Source organism: Mustela lutreola, chromosome 8, assembly GCF_030435805.1.
Source record: "Mustela lutreola isolate mMusLut2 chromosome 8, mMusLut2.pri, whole genome shotgun sequence".
Classification (NCBI taxonomy): domain Eukaryota; kingdom Metazoa; phylum Chordata; class Mammalia; order Carnivora; family Mustelidae; genus Mustela; species Mustela lutreola.
The window spans coordinates 114154756-114177179 of NC_081297.1; the positions used below are offsets into that span (position 1 = coordinate 114154756).

General features: G+C 35.8%; 1 protein-coding gene across 16 annotated transcripts in view; it reads right to left on the reverse strand.

Annotated features, from left to right (window-relative positions):
• Positions 1-22424, reverse strand: part of PPFIA2 (PTPRF interacting protein alpha 2) — a 497227-nt gene that overhangs the window by 191514 nt on the left and 283289 nt on the right. For all 16 annotated transcript variants that reach the window (XM_059186425.1, XM_059186440.1, XM_059186429.1 and 13 more), the window contains 2 exons: positions 12879-12980; positions 2596-2760 (listed from right to left, as the gene is read on the reverse strand). In XM_059186425.1, coding sequence (XP_059042408.1) covers positions 2596-2760; positions 12879-12980 — 267 coding nt within the window. The remainder of the gene's footprint in view (positions 1-2595; positions 2761-12878; positions 12981-22424) is intronic.

Consider the following 22424-nt stretch of genomic DNA (forward strand, 5'->3'; position numbering starts at 1 on the left):
AGACATTTATAATGAAGATTGCCAGTCACTGTAATTGTTTACAGCTATGTTCAATTTTTTAGACTTTATTTAGTTCTTCATGTGTAACTTTATCCTCTGTGGTAAAGTTGGTAGTGTCTTGTCCTGAAGACAAGGTTAATTGCACCTTCTTCTGATCATCTCTATAATAGCCATACTACTTAAATTAGGATATTGTAATCTGTGTCCCCACCCTCCCTATCCTCTTGAGTAGCTGTGAGCTATTCTTATGGAAATTTTCTATGAAGGCAGAGATTAATCCCTCAATAACTAAATAGAATGCTATTTAAAACAAGCATGTGGATCAACAGTGACACCAATATCCTTACTTAGCTTGAAAGTTTTAACAAATATTGAAATTTACTCACATCAATAGTAATACTCATTAACATTTAATGAGCACTTGCGGTATGCTAAGTACTGGCTAAGAGTTTTGCATGTCAGATCCTAATTAATCCTCATGACAATTCTAAGAGGTACATACTATGACTATCTTCATTCAGAAGAAGAGGAAACAGATGTATAGAGAAGTTAAGTCACTTGTCCATATCTGTCCAACTCCAGAATCCAAGCTCATAACACTTTCCTTCAGACTGTCAGCAATACTGAACTGATAATCAGTTCAGTTGCCCCTTGGATTCATCAATGTCCATGGCACTCCCAGTGAGTTAGTAAATGCTATTATAGCTCCTGGGGCCATTATAAATGCTTCATTTAGTTATACTAAGCTCACTGAACATCTACATAGTAAATTATTTCTAAATTTTAAGTTGTACAATTATTTCTTCCTTAAATGTACTCATACCCATCAGGTTGTCCTCAATATTCTTTATAGCCTTACATACATTCTTTCATAAAAGCATCCCTCAGGTGTTGTGGAAATGCTTACAGGGAACATGTAAAATCACACATTCTCAAGCACTTTCATTAAAGCCATTCAAAACTATTACACTTTCTCTGGAGAGGCCATGCTCTTCTTACATCTCTGGGTTGTCTTACATATTGATCCTAGTGTGTAGAGCATCTTTATGATTCTGCTTCAAAAATTCCTACACATTCTTTAATATTCAGACCAAATGTCTTCCCCTCTGTGCATTCTTGAATTTTTCATCATTTTCTCAAGTAGAATTAGTTATAACTTTTCTGTTGCGCCATACTGCATTGTAAATATTTTTTCTTAACATGACCTATTACGGACATGAATCTCTAGTGCTATGAACTCTTCAATTGCAAGAAGGATGTCTGATCTATTTTTGTGTGGCCAAAAATCTGTCCTACATATAATAGATATTCCATAAATATAGTCTTCCAAATTTTTAACAATGTACTTTTGTAATAAGAAAGGAAATGTAAAACTAAACATTAAATAAATTGATCATCTGATATTTGATATATTTATCAAGGATCTTTATATAATATCAATTTTTGTTCTATTCAAAATTATTCATAAACTACTTATCTTTCACAGCTACAATGAAAATAAGCTATAATTTCTTAATAATCAGAAGATAGAATTATAGTTATCCTTTTGCACATACTTCACATAATCCCCACTGTAAGAACATCTGAAAGACCAATGATAAAAGTATCTATGTACATAAATATTAACTACAGCACAAGTGTCTGCACGCTCGAAACCTAGATATAACTGGATAATAATCCCTTATTTGGATTTTAATACTCAGAACATGTCAGGTACTTTCTAATGAAGTGCCCCAATTCCCACTCTACAGAATCCCAAAGCTTTATTAATTTTAAAAAGTTAATTCTTTAACATTTGACTAAATTAAAATCATGTCATAAGCCTTACTAATCTCCAAAGGATATTATCATCATATTGGCTTATTTATGTCAGCAGAAGTTATATGAGTAACAGCTAAGAAAAGCTTATTGCTACTTTTAAAAAGACGTAAGGCAGGCTTTTCCACTAATATCTTATGCTATGATATGCAGAGACTCTTCAAAATGTATATTCAGAAGTAAGATATCAGAGATCTAAAAAAAAAAGTTTGCTTCCAATATTAATCTCCAAAGGTTGGAGTATATCCAATTTGCACCTCAATGTATGTTAAACTGTCAGTTAGCAGTGCCCTGTGTTGGCATCTATAGACATGCACTTCAGAGAGCCACTAGAAGCAGAGAAAGAGAGAGGAAGAGAGAGGGAGACTGAACGACCATATTAAATTTCAAATGGCCATCTGGACTAGGCCTGTAATGCACCATAATGCAAGTATAACTTGATAAGTCATAGATTCAGCACCAATAAAAATAACATGGTTATGCGTATGACCCACACACAAACAATAATCCAGCTGCACTTAACAAAATGATATTCCTATAATTCAAATGGGTTTCTCTGTACTGATTTACATCAGGAGTCAGTTGAGTCACGGGATGAAGAAAAGGAGCTAGATACTGATGACAAAAGCACTGTTAAGCTTGAAGTCTTTTGTCAGTACTAGAACTTTTAGAATTAGTAGATAGAGTTTATTATTATTATTATTATTTTTTACATTTCAGCTTGATTGAGGTATAACTGACACATACAATTGCAAGAATCCTTTATCAATACTATACCTTTTCATCCAAGGCCTTGTGGTGCTCAAACAAAGATTTCAGTGCCTTGAGGACCTCGACCTCACTGGAGACTCCTGAGGGGGACTGGGCTTGCCGTTTCACCACTGTCATTCTGAGTGACCTTTCATGTCGGGACACGAGGCATTCCAAGTGCTCCAGTAACAGCTATTGGGTTTAACAGAAAATGCAATTATCCTAAACATAATTATCTTAAGAGCATGAGTCACTAATGTTCATAACTGCTACTGTAAACGATTGCAGGTTTGCATAGTATCTAATGACAGTCTCCGATTTTATCACAGGTAGCAGCAAAGAAGCAAAAACCTGAGTCTAAACCAGGGTTCCTAATTACATTAAAGTTAAGTCCTATTTCTAGCATATAACAAATTACTCATTTAAGAAATATCATGTAAGGTCTGATCCATTCTTTTAGACAATTTATTAATTTAAGTATTAATTCAGTATGAATTCAGTAGAAATACATCACAATAGAACACGTGATCAAATAGAATAATTATTAAAGAACATGGCACAATGCACGATGATTGTGTTAAGAAAAAAGTATTAAAAGTCAAAACCAATTAAATTTACATTTGGTCATGGAAAAAGTCTTGCAAAGAAGGTAGTGAGCATAATATAATCACCATGTTGCTTTGAATGTGATTCTAGTGATAATCACATTTGTAGAGTGATTATAGTGATGGTTACAATCACATGTTGCTCTAATGATTATAGGGGAAATCACCAATGATTTTATTCACAATTAATTCTTTATAGAAATAGAAATAATAGAAAAATATATGCAATCAACTGGGATACAGTAACCAAGATTTGCAATAATCACTCAAGAAAAGGAGGTCAAAGGGCATGCTTTTTAAACTGTCTGCTCTGGAACCTACATTCACCCAGAGTAGCCTCTGGAGCCATGATTAAGTCGGGAGAAAGTCCAGTGAACACTGTTTCAGTCGTCTGTTTTAACATTTTCCAAAGAAATTTTACTTTTCAACGTTTTGTGAATTGGGGCCTCACTTTTTGTTTTGTTTCATAAAGGGAGTTCAGCTGCTAAAAACAAAGATACATTAAAAAAACAAAAACAAACCACCTGCTGGTTTAACTTCTCAGTTATTGAGATTCTGCCAGGGAACAACAATACATAAGCAGGAAGTTTTTGTAGGAGAGATTTTCAGAAGGATACTGAAAAGCATAGGCTAACAAATGGTGTCTAGGTAAAATAAAGTAGAAATCACTCAAACAAAAAAGGAAAAAGAAGATATAAACAAGATACTGGGATGGAAGGAAGGAAAGAAAAAAAAATGTGCAGGCTTTTTCCTAAAGCTTACATTTCCTAAAGTAGTGAAAAGTTTTGGTTTTCACAATGTCATTGTTAGATTCTGTGTCACATATTAGTGTCACCTTTCTTAGTCCTTAATAAATATATTTCTCTCCATTCACCATCACTAATTATGGTTCAAAGTGTCAGAAAACTTTGCCATGCATTGGCACAAAAGAACAGACACACCCAAGATCTTAAATGTATATAGATCAGTAGGTAGGGATCATATTTAAGGGCCAAAATCATATCAATAGTTCCTCAGTATGATGATGACACAATATTTTCAAAGAGCTTTCCTTTTACTGATCAATCCCTAATTATACTCCTGGTTTTCTACTCTCTTGAATTCTACAGATACATGTATGCAGTGGTTAAATCCAACAGGTTCTGGGATTTTGTGTGAACTTAACCCTGAAATAGAGTTATGAGAGCTGTAAAGAGGAGAGACCTACTTTGCCTAGGGCAGCAAGCGTGTTTCATTGAGAGGGTGATGTTTAAACTGAGACTTAAAGAATGAGAAAGAGCTGGCCAAATGAGGAGCCAGATGAAGGACTCTAGGCAAAGGGTACAACACAGGCTAAGGCCTGGCTTCCTGAGGAACTGGAAGGAGGCTGGTGTGGTTAGAGCAGAGTTTGTTAAAGAAAGACCAACATCAGATAAGCAGGGTTAAGTTGAAACAAAGCCCTATAACTTATGTGAAGCAGCTGGCTCCCCAGTCAACCTTTCAAAGCCCAGATCTTCAAGTTATCCCCTGCAATGGTGTGCTAAAGCTGTCTCATACCAGCTTGCTAGAGTGGCTAATTCTCAGGATTTATTATTATTAGATGGCTTTAAATAATAAATAATAAATTTATTATTATTTATTATTAATTTGATGGCTAATTCTCAGGATTTCTGGCAGCCAGTAGTTAAAACACAATAATTATTAAAGCTTAAATTATGTAAGCTTATAATTAAATAAAAACATTTTAAAAGGTAAGCACTCAAAATGTATTACTTCCTAATTATATTACTAAATTCCAAGTTTTTAATGAAATTCTTAAATATCTCATGTTCTTTGGATTGTTTAATTCTATTGTATTTGAATGGTAGAGATATTACAGGCTGGTTCCAATTATGCATCATTTCCCAGCTCTGCATTCAGTAACATCACGTTGGTAGTTGGAAATCAGCTACACTGGAAGTAGTTACACCATGGGAATTCCAAACGCTATACAGATGAATGTGTTTTTGTTTTTTTTTTCTTGTGGAAAAAAAAAAAAAATCATTTACCAGCACATTCAGTGTCACTAGTCATCAAGTCATCAGAGCTGGGAGTGCAAATGTTCTCTCCTTTCTGGATCCCTGACTCAGAATCTTTGAGTACAGTAAAATGTTGTTTGTGATGTTAAGTTTTGGGGTAGTTTGTTATGAAACAAGAGCTAATCAGAAGATCCTCTCTAAAAGTATCTATAACCATTACTCTGAGGAAAGGAGAATACCAAATGTCTTGGATATTAGCTCTAAATAAGGACTAATTCTTTGGTACCCTCTGTTGCAGAGGTTTTTGATAATCTGAAAGACATAAATGATTCACCTTTTGGGTATCAGTCTATTTCTTTGGCCGCCATCACATTTGCTCAATGGCCATAAAAAAGTGCCTATGATTTCAGGGATAGAAGTTACTCATTGACCTGGCAAAATGTGCTGCTCACAATTAAGGTTGATAGGGTTATCACCACAGCTGAAGGGCCAACTGATTAGCTGCAGCCATCAATTCTGAACCTATTTCATAATGTATACCTAGAGACCAGCTAGTTACCCTGAAGCAAGGAGATTACAGCAAATCCCTTCCATCAAGGAGGGGGCAACTCTCTATTCTTAATGTAATAAATGTTTTCTTTCTGGATATGGATTTGCCTTCTCTAATGGCTCTGCTTCTCCTCGCAATACCATCTTATCAGATTTTTGCTTACAGTCTTATCATATATGACATTACCTCTGAACAAAAAAAGAGAAAAAAAGAACATGCATTTTGCAGTGAAAGGAGTAATGCAGTTGACTAATGCTCCCAGCCCGGTTGCACCGTGCTATCATATCATTCAGAAGCAGGTGATCCTACAAATACAAATGGTTAAATGATCCAAGGAAGAGTCTATCTTATTAATTCTTTCTTGGAGATCACACATGGCTAGGCTGGAGAGCTACCATCCTGAAATTAGTATATACTTAGAGTTGGTGATGAGTATATATTGGTTCATATACAGATGTCCAGGAATGAAGGCTTAGAATTGGAATTTATAATAGGCAATAGGACTTTTTAACCACTTGGAGAAGAGGGGATCTTTTTTGTTGTTGTTATTATAGCATATACATAATGTAAATTAAGTTATTCTCCCCTTTTATTCTATTTTATATTAGGTATTTGATTCTGATTAACATTAAAGTAGTCCATAAGCTACAGAATATTAATACATGACTGAGATTTAATAAGAGCAGGAATGTACAAATGGAAGAACCCTGGTCATGTAGCTGGATGCATGTATCTTCTTTTTTGAGAAAAGGTGATTTTGTTTTTGCCTAAGAAATACGGTTTGTATTGCAGGGCGCCGGGCTGGCTCGGTGGATTAAAGCCTCTGCCTTCAGCTCAGGTCATGATCCCAGGGTCCTGGGATCGAGCCCCGCATCGAGCCCCGCATCGAGCCCCGCATCAGGCTCTCTGCTCAGTGGGGAGCCTTCTTCCTCCTCTCTCTGCTTGCCGTTCTGCCTACTTGTGATCTCTGTCTGTTAAATAAATAAAATCTTCAAAAAAGAAAAAAAAAAAGAAGTACGGTTGTATTGTTGGGTAGATAGATATATGTCAGTACTGCTGTTGTTAGAATTTTTTTTTTTTTTTTTTTTTTTTTTTTAACATGGAAAAGAGTATAATAAAAGTTAGGTTGTAGTTGAGTCTTGGTATTTGTGGTTGCCCAAAATCTTCTGTACATACCCTCCATCTTTGATAATTTCCTGAATGCTGAACATCATCTTCCCAATACTGGAAACAAAAAACACTTCCCTGGGATGTTTAACCACTAGGTGGCAGACATGTGACTTAAGAGTCATGCAACCAGAGCCACCCACACAGGACAGATCCTGAAGGGAGCCCAGTGAGGAACCATGCTAGGCTGGGGGCCCATTTCGTTGGTAGTAGCAGAGGCTACATGTTTCTAGGACTAGGAATGTAAGGAAAACTCACAAGGCTAAGAAATATGGTCCTAGGCATTGTGCATGGAAACTAGGTTTGGAGATTTCTAGGTTTGGAGATTTCTTATACTCCTTAATGTCTTCCTGATTAAAACAGTTAAAAGCTGTACTGTTTTATGCAATTAGGATAATATATATACATCTATATTTCTATCTATATGTATATGTTATAATATAGAACGTTATAACATATAATAATAAAACCAAGAAATGTGTTACTAATATAAAACCGATTTCTTAGAGGCTTAACAATTTAGCTCATCCTCAATACTCCTCAATACTTAGAAAAATATTCTATAGAATATATGTTCAATATTCATTTGTTGAATTGAAGTAAGATAAACGTAAGTTATCTATTCTGGAGAATGAGGCCAAAATGTTCAAATCTAGCATATATCCATGGCTTCTAAGCTCAGAAATCAAAATAAATGAAAAATAAAGAAGAACTCACAAAGATAACACTAACAAGCTACTAATTGTACACCTTTGCTAGGAGCTACACTTTAATCTAATATTTAATAAGTCTTGCAGAAGGCACTCTCTTTGGTCTACCTAAGGGATTACAAGGATTGCATAAATGACCACTAATCCTATGTTAGGATTCATTTTAAATGACCACAGCCTGCATATATGCAAATGTATCACAGTATATGTACATATGTACATATTGCATCATTGGAAATTTCTTAACGAAATTTCTAAAATTATACAACCTCTTACTAGATTTGAATTCAGCATAATGTCAGCTGCTGTCATATGGCCACAGAACACAACACTAACACCTGAGAATGAGAGACGTAAATTAGTTGCTTTTATGCTCAGTGAACTCAACATCCTCTACTCTCAACTACTGTTTACAGTTCCCTATGGTTCTATGTAGACATTTGAATCCCACACTGCAATAGCTGTTGGGAGGGCGTATGTCCAGTCCCTCTTCTGTTTATCATACCCTAGCAGAGCACTTTCAGATATCCGTACACCTGCATCCACACATGTATCTTTACCTGCCTTGGCTATGAAGCTCTTTCTTTCTCAACTGGACTGTACTTTCAATTCATTAAGGAAACATGTTTGGAGGGATTTTATTAACTAGTGTAGACAGAGGCTTGTCAAGAATGGGAAGCTTCTCTTTAGTTATAACAGTTGTCTCATTGTATTTAAATGTTCATTTATATAATTTCGTGGCTGAAAACAAAAGTAAAGGCATGGTAAAGAATGCTTCAAATTAAATCTTTAACTTAAATTAAGGGCCATTAAGTTTTTTAGTTGATGACCTGTAAGAGGAAATTACAGCTTCATTATTTATAATTAACATTAAGAGTAGCTCTTGAAATCATAACAGCTTTAACTTTCTTTTAACCGATTTTATTTATTCATTCACTCACTCACTCACTCACTCATTCAAAGAGAGAGAGGGAGAGAGAGAATCTCAAGCAGACCATACTGAGTGCAGAGCCTGACCTGAGGTTCATCCTGGGGCTTGACAGGAGGTCTACCTCATGACCCTGAGATAAAGACTTGAGCTAGAATCAAGAGTTGGAGGCTTAACCAACTGAGCCCCCTTCTAACTTCTTTTTCAAAGCCTCACAATAGCTACTTTCTATAACACTGCCAATAATAAAAAACTTTCTTTAAGATACTCAGCCACAAAAACAGTTAAAACAGTTCTAAAGCAACAATAAAAATTCTCCACTTTGATATTAAGAAATAATAACTACTTTACTATTCCTGGTTTTCTTTTACTTTTTCATTAATTAGCTCTGCCAAAATATGGTAAGGTTCAGTAGTCAATTTGAGTTAAGTTGAAATAATGACAGGAGTAAGTTATTTTCTATACATATAATTTGCCTAAATATGGTCAAAGAAGTTTTAGAAATAACAAATTTTATTTAATCAGTTTTTCTACACTTTTATCAGTGTGAAAATATTAAACAATAAAGTTTTTTAAAAGAAGATTTTATTTATTAATTTGAGTGAGAGAAAGAGAACAAAAATGGGGAGGGTCAAAGGGAAAATCAGACTCCCCACCGAGCAGGGAGCTCAATGTGGGGACTCTGGGATCATGACTAAAGTCAAAGGCAGATACTTAACCAAACTGAGTCACCCAGGTGCCCCAAAAATAAAGCTTTTTGAATGGTTCTGTAAATACTCTCTACAATTTTTGAAATTTCTATTTTTGTACAAACATTAATATTAGAATGATTTTATTTGGATGTCCTCAATTTAATTACTTGAGGCAGCTGAATATAGTGATTACTTTCATTTCTTTCATTCATTCATTTTTTTGAGCTGGGAACCAGGTGTTGCTATAGCGACAAAATGATAAATGGCCAAAACTTTCAGCTCTGCCATCAGAATAAATACCTCATACATTACTTTGCATACAATTAATGCAAAATAAAATACTGAACATTAGAACTGAACTATAAAATAATGAACAAACTCTGTTTTTCCCTAAACATGAGCCCTTGTATCATGTATGATTTGTGAGTGACATTAGGTATATGTGTTCTTAAATACATAGCCAGTGGTTAAGCTGAGGAGTTGATTCCCTATATGTGTCACTTAAAAGCCATGTGGCAGCCTGGGCAAATTATTTATATGCTAGTTTTCCCATAAATTAAGTGGGGATAATAAGATTGCTGTAAGGATAAACAAAGTGGGTTAAACCTACAAAACACTTAAGAAAACATTTCACAGGTAACTAATGTTAGCTATATAATATTACCATTCTTATTATTTGATACATCAGATAAACTTTATCCATTGAACTTCCTCTGAAACGTCTATTTTCTATTTGCACAAGATATAATTCATTCAAATATTATACAGTAGAGCCCTTTCTCATCTACTGTTTTCGATGATATTCAAAATTAACACACATACTCTATCCTCTAGGAGTTCTCCTTGTGGACTGTCTTCTTTTGTGTTATTTGTCAGTTCATTAGCATATGTTAAGTAGTCAAAATGGAAAGAGTCACAGGTATCAGGACTCTGGAAATTGAGACACTCCTACTTTAAACTTCCTTACAGTATAATACCAATCAAATTCTCTTTAGGTGTGAGAAGGAAATAGTAGCTTGTTGCTCTTTCTCCATGACTAATAAGTAGATGTTTATAGCAAGAAAAAACAAAACAAAACAAAACAAAACAAAAACCCCAAAAAACAGAACATGTATGTAGAAGGAGAAACTATTATAAAAACTATAAAAAGTATTATATTTGGCAAATTTAAGACGGCACTATGGGGGAAGAGAGAATGTATGTCTGATTTTTAGCCCTGGATATTTTTCTGTGTGGTGGGGAGGTTGACAGGTGGTTATGTAACTTAGGAAGTTGTTATATAATTGATAGTTTACACAGAGAAGTTTTCGTAGATCTATTTCCCTATTTTCCCTAATCAACAACAAAAGTCCTCCACACCACTGCTTTAAGGAGAGTGGAAAAACTGTTTTCCAGTTTTATTCATGTTTTCAAAGTAACTATTATTTATGTTTAAAGTCGCATTTATTAATGACTTCAAATTCTGTTACCCTAATGGAATTTAGCATCTGTATTTTTCTCACTTTGACCCCTGAGGAGGTATCTGTAGCCTGCCTTACTGCCTCTATCCCCCAAGGTTCCTCTGCCGGTGCAACAGTCACAGGTACTTCTGGGCCTCATGGAGTGTAATAGAGTGAAGAGTGTATGGATGCTGCTGCCAGACCTCCTAGTTCTCTGAAATTAGTCATAATCAGGAAGGAATGATGTACTCCATACTGCAATGGGTTACTCTTAGGGCAAAGTCTTTTCTATGCTGTTGTCAATCTTGGAGTACTTCCATGGATCTAACTTTTTTTTTTTAAAAGATCTATTTATTTATTTGAGAGAGAGCACACACGCCTTGAGGAAAAGAGCAGAGGAAGAGGGAGAGAATCTCAAGCATACTCCCAGCTGAGTGCGGAGCCCGATGGGGGGCTCTGTCCCATGACCCTGAGATCATGACTTGAGCTAAAATCAAGAGATGCTTAACCGACTAAGCCATCCAGGGGCTCCTCCATGGATCGAACTTGCATAACTGTGCTAATGGCCTCACGGCTGAGGGCACAGGCTTTGGAGTTAGACTGCCTTAGCTTTCAAATCTCTTTTCTCTTCTGTTTATTCACTGCCTAATTTCCAGCAAGTTATCTGCCTTTTTCTGAGAAGTTATCTCATCTGTAAAATGGGGATAATTATAACATATCCTTCATAGGAAATCAGAAAGGAGTAAAGGGCTGTAGGGGGAAAAAAAGTTGTATAAAGGAAAAATACACAGCTAAAAGAAGAGTTTCTGGTGCATTTTAAATATGAGAATTAGTTGAAAGTCTACCAAGAAGTTTACATTTCCTACCATGTTCAGCTTCCCAATCCTACTTTTACATTTGGCTATACTATGCTACATCAGGGAATGTAGCCTAAAGCATTAGAATGGAAAATAGTGAAATAGGGAAGAACAAATCTCATGGCAGAAGTAACCTTTATATTTGCATGAAAAAATTCTAAGTAAGAAATCAAGGTTGGGGAAAAAATACCAACAGGGAGAAAGAAATAGAAAAATATCATCTGACACCTGATAAGATGATATAAACTGTCCTTGTCATGTTCTATTTGAGGCAGTCCATATGACTGGCTTATCATAGTCTCAATGAAAACCAATTCCTTGTCTGTATACTGGGTGGACTTTCTTTACCATAAAATAAGACCCTGATGAAGGAGATAAAGTGAGTTTGATCATATAACCATTATTGATACATGGTATTCCTCATTAAAGGCACAAGCTCACTCTTTGTGGAGCTATGATTTTTATGTTACTCTCTGAGACCAATCACCAAATGAATACACGATTAACTATACCCCACTTTCTCAGTATTTAGCATTGATCTATCAGAGTTTTAACAATGAAAATATTTTTCACCTACTTCATGTTGAAATTGAACTACATATCCACACAAAAGTGTCTTCTCCTCTACATTCTTTTGGTAGAGAAACTGTTCTCAGTTATAGGTAACCTGGTGATTTACATATTTCATGAAATTTAGTGACTTTTTCTTCTGAACAAGAAAAAATAGCATCTTTGATCAAATTCTGGACTTCACTGTCACAGGGCATGAGACTGAAAGAAGACATGGGTTTCCAAGAGCAGAAAATAGTCAAGTCCATCAAAATCATGACATCAGAACTGGAAGTCTCCTCAATCATCTTCCGAAATAGAAAAGTTATGCTTCTTTTAATTGGGAGAGTTCTGCTCCAGCGGTTTTATACATTTTAACAAGGTGAGGACCAATGCCAAGCCACTTCCTCGCATCACCCCATAATGGAAACTCATACCCTCTCAAGTCTCTCCTTCTCTGACCACCTCCAGTCTTGGAGTATTGGCCCCCTCCACCAATACAACAGTTTGAAAGTTTAAGACTATCAAAATCCAGTCCTTCTCTTTAAAGTTAAAGAAAGCAAAGGCCAGAAGGAATAAAAACATTTTCTGAGGCAACATAGTGATTTGGAAGTTGAGACTGTAATTTAGGTTTCTGGACTTCCTGTTTTGAGTTTTGTAGAATAGTCTTTGTTACTTTAAGTAACAGACCATGAGTTGGTGTCTGCTTAAAGTCTTCCTCAAGTTTTTAAATGATTATATTCTTATGAGTATAGAGGAGTAAGCCACTGAACTGTATAAGAAATTGATTCCAAGCAGATGCAGTTTTATACTTACTCTTGTGTTGTTTCTTTCAGCTTTAAGTTCAGAAATTTCTTCTTCCTTTTCTAGAAGTTGCTCCCTACAGGCATTTAATTCTTTTGTCAGAGCAGCAAACTCCTGAAAAGGGAATAAAAATATTTGAAGACATATTTCAATATTTAAAAAAAATTTTTTCAACGGGAATAAAAAAATCAAGATATAATTTGAATGTAAAAAATGGGAATAATGAATTTTCAATGACTGGCCTCTATATATATTGCTGTTGTTAAATTAATTTGATTTCAATGTTGAGAAAATGCTACCCTATGATATTTAACATTTATATTTTATTGTAATATGCTGCTTTGGTGAGTGAATATACTATGTTTCAAAATGTATCAGATACAGCACATTGAAATTAACATCACTATGGTGATACACTAATAATACAGAATGATTTAGTTTTGGCTAATTTTGTGAACAACTCCAAAAATCTTATACTTTCATTTCTATACAGCAATGTTCAAACTAAGTCATCAGAAAACAAACACGAAACAAAATAAAACCACTACCAACAACAACCACAAAATATGCTACTAAACATGCTATTCAGGGATTAAGAAGTTCATTTGTATGTTAACAAGATAAAGCAAATGTTCCTCTTACAAAATAATAAGTAACTAAGAGTTAATAACATCATCTAGCAAATTATTAATTTATGCTTATTCTGTCCTTTTCTCTGAAACATAAACTCCATGTGAATTGGGATTTTGTCTGACTTCATTGCCACACTCTCAATGTCTAAAACATAGTGGTTGCTCAACAGTATTCAATTTCTATAAATGAAAATGGATTAAATGTTGCTAGAAAAAAAATATTGAGGGTACTCCTCTCTCCACGTGACAAATGACAATTTGGATTCTTCAATGGCCTCCCCAAAATAAGATCCGAAATTGTATGATCTGCATGTTTTTACCATGAAGCAGAGAGTTTAGACACAGTACAGATTACATAAAAAGAAAATCAAGAAACTTAATTCAATTATTCAGCTACTCTAACTTATAAGCAAATACTATTTTAAAATGATTTTGAAAAATAGTAAATAGGCCCATGATTATCATTAAATCATTAAATCATTAAAATTGATTCTCAGTAATAAAACTGATGCTTGTCAAATATTTAAATATTTGGGAAAACAGTTCCATGCTGAAAAGGCACTGTCAGAAGATGAAAAATAAAAATGAAAATCAGGGAGACAGTTATGGTTAACCTAAACTCTATAAAGGGAAATACAGCCAAAAGTAAATGAATATGATGATTATGCAAAGCTGGGAAAGGTTTAGGGTTTATATTTTTGTTTGCTTCAAACCACTTATTTTGCTGAGTTTCTCTTTGAGTGGCTTTAGACCAAGTGGATACTTCAAAGACCTCAGAGTAACTTGGAGCTTAGAATCAAGATGAAAGAGTTCATTGTTACACTTAGGCTGGCATTACAGATAAATGTTTTCTCCCCTGATTGCTGCCTGCTTAAATGCTGTTGATAGTCTCTGGGCTTTCTATTTTAGTGGAGAATGGATATAAGCAACAAGTAGAAAACAATGAATATTTCCATAAAAAGACCAAAACTTTATAAAAACAGCATAATTTTGATGGACAAAAGAAAATGACGATGCCACATTACATGCTTTAACATAAAGGCCTTTAGAAGTAATCCTATACTTATTAAGATTATTAAACAAACTATAAATTAAATCTCTATTTAACATCAGACCACTTTTAAGAAACTTATATCTAGGTTTATTTTTCTAGAGATTTAGCTTTTGATCTATAGAAAGATAAAATATCAGAAGGAAATATTTCTGAATTTTAACATGCGGTATTTCAAGGTACTAAAATAATAAGTGAGCTTTGGTTTGGTTTGGTTTTGTTTGGTTTTGCTTCCTCCTATGTATTTTTTTTTTAATTTTTTATTTTTTATAAACATATATTTTTATCCCCAGGGGTACAGGTCTGTGAATCACTAGGTTTACACACTTCACAGCACTCACCAAATCACATACCCTCCCTAATGTCCATAATCCCACCCCCTTCTCCCAAACCCCCTCCCCCCGGCAACCCTCAGTTTGTTTTGTGAGATTAAGAGTCACTTATGGTTTGTCTCCCTCCCAATCCCATCTTGTTTCATTTATTCTTCTTCTACCCACTTAAGCCTCCATGTTGTATCACCACTTCCTCATATCAGGGAGATCATATGATAGTTGTCTTTCTCTGCTTGACTTATTTCGCTAAGCATGATACGCTCTAGTTCCATCCATGTTGTTGCAAATGGCAAGATTTCATTTCTTTTGATGGCTGCATAGTATTCCATTGTGTATATATACCACATCTTCTTGATCCATTCATCTGTTGATGGACATCTAGGTTCTTTCCATAGTTTGGCTATTGTGGACATTGCTGCTATAAACATTCGGGTGCATGTGCCCCTTTGGATCACTACATTTGTATCTTTAGGGTAAATACCCAATAGTGCAATTGCTGGGTCATAGGGCAGTTCTATTTTCAACATTTTGAGGAACCTCCATGCTGTTTTCCAGAGTGGCTGCACCAGCTTGCATTCCCACCAACAGTGTAGGAGGGTTCCCCTTTCTCCGCATCCTCGCCAGCATCTGTCATTTCCTAACTTGTTGATTTTAGCCATTCTGACTGGTGTGAAGTGATATCTCATTGTGGTTTTGATTTGTATTTCCCTGATGCCGAGTGATATGGAGCACTTTTTCATGTGTCTGTTGGCCATCTGGATGTCTTCTTTGCAGAAATGTCTGTTCATGTCCTCTGCCCATTTCTTGATTGGATTATTTGTTCGTTGGGTGTTGAGTTTGCTAAGTTCTTTATAGATTCTGGACACTAGTCCCTTATCTGATATGTCGTTTGCAAATATCTTCTCCCATTCTGTCAGTTGTCTTTTGATTTTGTTAATTGTTTCCTTTGCTGTGCAAAAGCTTTTGATCTTGATGAAATCCCAGTAGTTCATTTTTTCCCTTGCTTCCCTTGCCTTTTGCGTTGTTCCTAGGAAGATGTTGCTGCGGCAGAGGTCGAAGAGGTTGCTGCCCGTGTTCTCCTCAAGGATTTTGATGGATTCCTTTCGTACATTGAGGTCCTTCATCCATTTTGAGTCTATTTTTGTGTGTGGTGTGAGGGAATGGTCCAATTTCATTTTTCTGCATGTGGCTGTCCAATTTTCCCAGCACCATTTATTGAAAAGGCTGTCGCCATTTGTATTCCCGTCCTCTGGAACTCTAAGGAAAACGCTCAGGGAACAAAAGCTCCTGAAAGCAAACCCGAGCGGATTACTCACCCCGGCCCCGGGTAAGGGCGGTGTAATTCCGCCTGGGGCAAAGACACTTGAGAATCACTACAACAGGCCCCTCCCCCAGAAGATCAACAAGAAATCCAGCCAAGACCAAGTTCACCTACCAAGGAGTGCGGTTTCAATACCAAGGAGAGCAGCAGAATTCCAGAGGAGGAGAAAGCCAAGCACGGAACTCATGGCTTTTTTCCTGTGATTTTTTTTTTAGTCTTGCAGTTAATTTAATTTTTTCTTTTTCTTTCTTTTTTTTTTTTTTTTTTTCTCGCCTTCAGGTAAAATTTTTTTTTAACTGTTACCTTTTTCTTTTTTAACGATTTTATACTAGTTTATCTAATATATATATTTTTTCTTTTTTACATTTTTCTTAGGTGTATTCTTTTTTTAAAAATTCTTTTCTTTTCTTTCCTCCTATGTATTTTTATCATCAAAACTCTCTACAATGGAGAAATATGCTTTTTATGTTTAGAAAACAGAAAATACAAATCTGTAAGTGCACTGAGCAATCATATATTCAAAACTGAGGATAGAAATTGGTCATGATGTTACTGGTGCTAGATGACCTTGGATTTATTATCGTGGAACTGAATCTAAGCAAGCTATTTGGTGTCTCTATGTATTAAGATTAATTTTAAATTTATTAACTTCTTAGAAAATTTCAGGCACTACTTTGAAGTTCCTTATCTTATCTTGCTCTCTAAATAACCAGTGGGTGAGTCTCATTCCCTTTTGATGGCCGAGGAAACTGAAATATTAAGACTCAAACCCAAGTTCATTAAGTTCACAGCCCATACAGAGTTAGACTGTGAACATTGCTTTCCAGACCACTCATCTAGTAGTGATTTTTCTCTATTCCATGTGACCCTAGCTGTTCATCAGGTTTATATGATTCAGATTTGAAGTGCATTTAGCAGTCCTTTTTTTTACCCTTATCTGAGGAATTAGATAACCATTACTTATAATTACCCGTATTAACATTCCTAATTAGTCCAAAGGAAGTAGGGGAACTAAGAGGCCCAAGGCAAAGTATACCTTCCATGCACAGCAACATGAATTAGACAAGCACATTCTGTGTATCCGGGACTGCAGTAGAGGCAGATGCCTCATATAGAGCTAACCATCAAATGTTTTTACATTTTCCCTCTGACATTTCTCTCTGCTGTATCTACTGTCAAAATGAATGGAGTTTTATATATCGTTTATGAGATGATAATGACACCAATTATAATTAACATATTGGTTCAGCCCTTATAATATGCCAGGTTCTCTGCCAGGCAATTTATATTGATTATCTCATTAATCATAATAAAACTGCAACAAAATACTAGAATATCACTAAATAAAACTATACACTCATGTAATCCAGCAAACCCACTCCTTAGCATTTACCCAAAGGAGTTAAAAAAGATATGTCCACACAAAAACATACACATGGATGTTTATAATGGATTTATTCATAACTGCCAAAACTTGAAAGCAACCAAGATGCCTTTCAGTAGGTGAATGGATAAACTCTGGTTCATCCATACAGTAGAATATCATTCAATGCTAAAAAGAAACAAGCTATCAAGACAGGAAAAGACATGGAGGAAACTTAATTGCATACTGCTAAGTGAAAAAAGCCATTCTAGAAAGGCTAGGTACTGTATGATTTCAAGCACATGATAAAGGCAAAACTGTAGAGATCAGTCAGTGATAGGGGTTAGGTTGGGGGAGAGGGACAAATAGGTAGAACAAAGATTTTTAGGGCAGTGAAACTACTTTGCATGGAGTAATGTTGGATACATGTCATTATATATTTGTCTAAACCCACAGCAGGATGTATGACACCAAGAGCAAAATAATTATCCAGGGTAATGTATACTGTGGACTTCAGGTGGTGATGGGGTTCATTTATTGTATTGGACACTTTGATGGGGGAATGCTGAAAATAGGGGAGGATGCACATGTGTGGGGGAAGAAGGTATATGGGAAATCTCTGTACATGTCCCTCAATTTTGCTAGAAACCTAAAACTGCTGGAAGAATATAGTCTTAAAAACAAGTCTCACTGAGGCCTAGAGAGGTTAAGAAATTCACCAATGTTAGACAGTCACTCAGTGGTATAGGTGATGACAATTTGTTGTTTTTCCCTCTTGACCATAGGCTTTCCTTTTCTAATTTGTCCTGCTTTCAGTGATTGTAAAATGACAGAGAGATTTTCAGAAGCTGAAGACAGCAAAGACAAATGTTAGAAGACAACTTCATTCATATTCCACCACACCTGAATTCACTATAGGAAGAGCTGAGCTTGCTTAGAGTCACCGACAGGAGTAGTAGAACAGTTACCAACCACAAGCCATATTCAACAACTTTTCAGACCAATCATTTGGTTTCCCAAATGCAGTCTGCCAAAATTCCTACTTCTCCCCAGAACCAAAATGACCTTCCCTACTCTCTTTTTTTCTTGGAATTTTAAAGAACAGTCAAGACACAAAGTGGCACACCAAGTAATCTCAGACCAAGGGGAATGTACTGCTCTTTCTTGACATGTACTCAAGTACCTACCACACTCTCTCTCTCTCTCTCTCTCTCTCCTATGAGCACTCCTGTGTACTGACATCATTCTAAGTGCTAGGGAGATGACAATAAAGGAAGCAAGCTAAAGTTTTTGCTCTCAATATGTTTATACACATTCAGGCATTCACCATTTAAGCAACATTTACTCGAGTGAATCATTTCTAGCTATATCACCCTCAAAAGTAATTCAGCTCACCATGTAGATTAGTTACTTTAAAATGTAATGAAAAGCAAAAAATAAACTACTGGGACTACATCAAAATGAAAAAGCTTCTGCACAGCAAAAGAAACAACCAACAAACCTAAAAGACAACCAACCAAATGGGAGAAGATACTTGCAAATGACATATCCAATAAAGGGTGAGTGTCCAAAATATGAAGTACTTTTACAACTCAACACCCAATAAACAAATAATCCAATTTAAAAGTGGGCAGAGGATATGAACAGACATTTCTCCAAAGAAGACACCCAGATGGCCAGCAGACACATAAAAAGATGCTCAACATCATTCATTATCAGGGATACACCAATCAAACCCACAATGAGATATCACCTCACAACTGTCAGAATTGATAGATTAAAAACTCAAGAAACAACAAGTGTTGGTGAGGATGTGGAGAAAAAAGCAACACTTCTGTGCATTGTTGGTGTGAATGCAAACTAGTATGGACACTGTGGAAGACAATATAGAGGTTCCTCAAAGAATTAAAAACAGTACTACCATAGGATCCCATATCACACTACCAGGTATTCACCCTAAGAATACAAAAACACTAATTTGAAGGGACATATGCACCCTCATGGTTATTGCAGCATTACTTACAAAAGCCAAACTATGGAATCTGTCCAAGTGAATGACTTCACTCATATGTGGAGTTTAAGAAACAAAACAGTGAACAAAGGGGAAATAAAAAAGAAACTAACCAGGAAACAGACTCTTAACTAGAGAGAACAAACTGATGGTTACCAGAAGGGAGACTGGGTGGAGAGGGATAGGTGAAACAGATGAAGGGATTAAGAGTACACATTGGGGCACCTGGGTGGCTCAGTGGGTTAAGCCGCTGCCTTGGGCTCAGTTCATGATCTCGGGGTCCCGGGATCGAGTCCCGCATCAGGCTCTCTGCTCAGCAGGGAGCCTGCTTCCTCCTCTCTCTCTCTGCCTGCCTCTCTGCCTACTTGTGATCTCTCTCTGTCAAATAAATAAATAAAATCTTTAAAAAAAAATGAGTACACTTATCCTGATGAACACTAATATATGCAACTATTAAATTACTATACTATACACTTGAAACTAGTACCACACTGTATATTAACTACACTGTAATTTAAATAAACATAGCCAAGCAAAACCATAATTTTTTTTCTGTTATATATATATATATATATATATATATATATAACTACATATATATATATAGAGAGAGAGAGAGAGAAGTTTTTTTGGTTAGTAACTTAAAAAATTTTAAAGTATCACTTCTTACACCAAACACAAGCCGTCTAATTTCTGTACATCCCTAATTCTAATTTACAAATCTTATTTAAAAAAAAAAAAAAAACTTGATTAAAGGACATTGACTAACTCTATGGGCATGCCTGGGTGGCTTCATCAGTTATGTCTGACTCTTGGTTTTGCCTCAGGTCATGATCTCATGGGTCCTGTGTAGGGCTCCACATTCAGCGGGGAGTCTGCTTGAGATTCTCTCTCTCTGTCTCTCTCTCCACTTACTGGTGCATGCAAGCCTGCTCTGTCTCTCTCAAATAAATAAATAAATCTTAAAAAAAAGAGAGAGAGGGAGGGAGATTAACTAATTCTAGCAAAGCCCAGACTGGTCCCCATCTCCTATAGGCCTGTCAGATCCCCAGAGCAGAGGTAACCTGCCTTGGTATCTTGAAAGTGGTTTTGCCTGTGCTTGCTGACATCAGAGCTAAGGATAAACTTGAGTAATTCAAGTGCCTGAGTTACTTATATTTAAAAAAAATAGCCCTTGCGGTTGTGAGTTGCTTTCAATTGGTTTCACGCAAAGAAGCTTCTCTAATCTTGATTCCTGTATGTATTAAAAGTGAAGGCTACAAAGGCGAGATACAAATTCCCTCAGTTTCTGCACCTGATTACATTCTATTGGAGTAACCTGGACAGGAGGATAGTGTTTAGACTCAGAGCTTCCTCTGGCCATCATTTCTCTTCCCTTCTCCTCATGCTTCCTTTTACCTGGTAACTCATCACAGCCTACTAGGTTGTCCATCTTCAAACAGATGCAAAACATTCTACTTTTACATATGTTCATTTTGAGATGCATTTTCTGTTTAATATTAAATACAGGACTGAAATAGACCGCTAACTTCTCTGACTCATTTCAGGTTGGTGCGCTGACTTGAGGGGCTTTATTTGGAAAAAGAGAAAGGACATATTTTCTCATTAACTGAATGTTGGAAAGGCCTTGATTTAGTAGGTGAATCCTCACCTCAGAAAAGCAGGTCAGGAGAAGCTGCATGACAAAAGGGAAATTCAACCTTTTAATTTAAAGTCACTGACACCAGGCAGCAGTCTCCAGAGTAATCTCTGACAATCCATTCATCATAATTACAATTTTAACACTCTTTACCTTCCAATTAAACCTGCGTTCTCTAATCTTGTGGGCCACTTTATTAATTAGCTGGTGATGGTCTTATTTCTGCACTTTATCTGAGTACATATTGGCTGAAAAACCGTTAGGTGCAAACCAATCTCAGAGAGAAGAGAAAAAATAAAGGGTGAGCTGGAATTCAGCTTCACTTAAGCACCACCAACAACCTCACCAACCACAAAAAAAGCATCTTTTAAGTTTATTCTCCAACCATCTAACATTTGTGCAAATCAAAAATAGCTCTGAGGAAAGCATATGGCATGGAAGCATGCTGACTTGACCATCTAGCATTTAAATTAGACAAAATTAACGACTTCAAAATGTTTTTATAATGACTTCCTTAGGCTGTACCCCCAATTTACTATATTTTGGTGTCTCCTCTTTTGAAAATTGAAAGCTCTTCTAGCAATTCTATTTGTAATCCTCAGTGGAAAGCTTTGCCTTTTAAATCTACATGTCTTTGAATATAATTACACATAAATTTACATGTATAATGATCTATAACTCCTTTCCTATACCATAGGACGTATTTTCTAGAACAAATTAATAACAGAAATATTACATTGAAGAGATGAAGACAAAAAAAACAGAAAGTCTTTGCAATCCCTATCAAAATATCATCCCTTTTTTTCAAAGAAACGGAACAAATAATCCTAAAATCTTTATGGAACCAGAAAAGACCCCAAATAGCCAGAGGAATGCTGAAAAAGAAAGCCAAAGTTGGTGGCCTCACAATTCCAGACTTCAAGCTCCATTACAAAGCTGTTATCATGAAGACGGTATGGTACTGGCACAAAAACAGATACACAGAGCAATGGGACAGAATAGAGAGCCCATAAATAGACCCTGAACTCTATGGTCAACTAATATTCAACAAAGCAGGAAAGAATATCCAATGGAAAAAAGACAGTCTCTTCAACAAATGGGCTGGGAAAACTGGACAGCCACATGCAGAAGAATGAAACTGAACAATTTCCTTACACCACACACAAAAATAGACTCCAAATGGATGAAAGACTTCAATGTGAGGCTGGA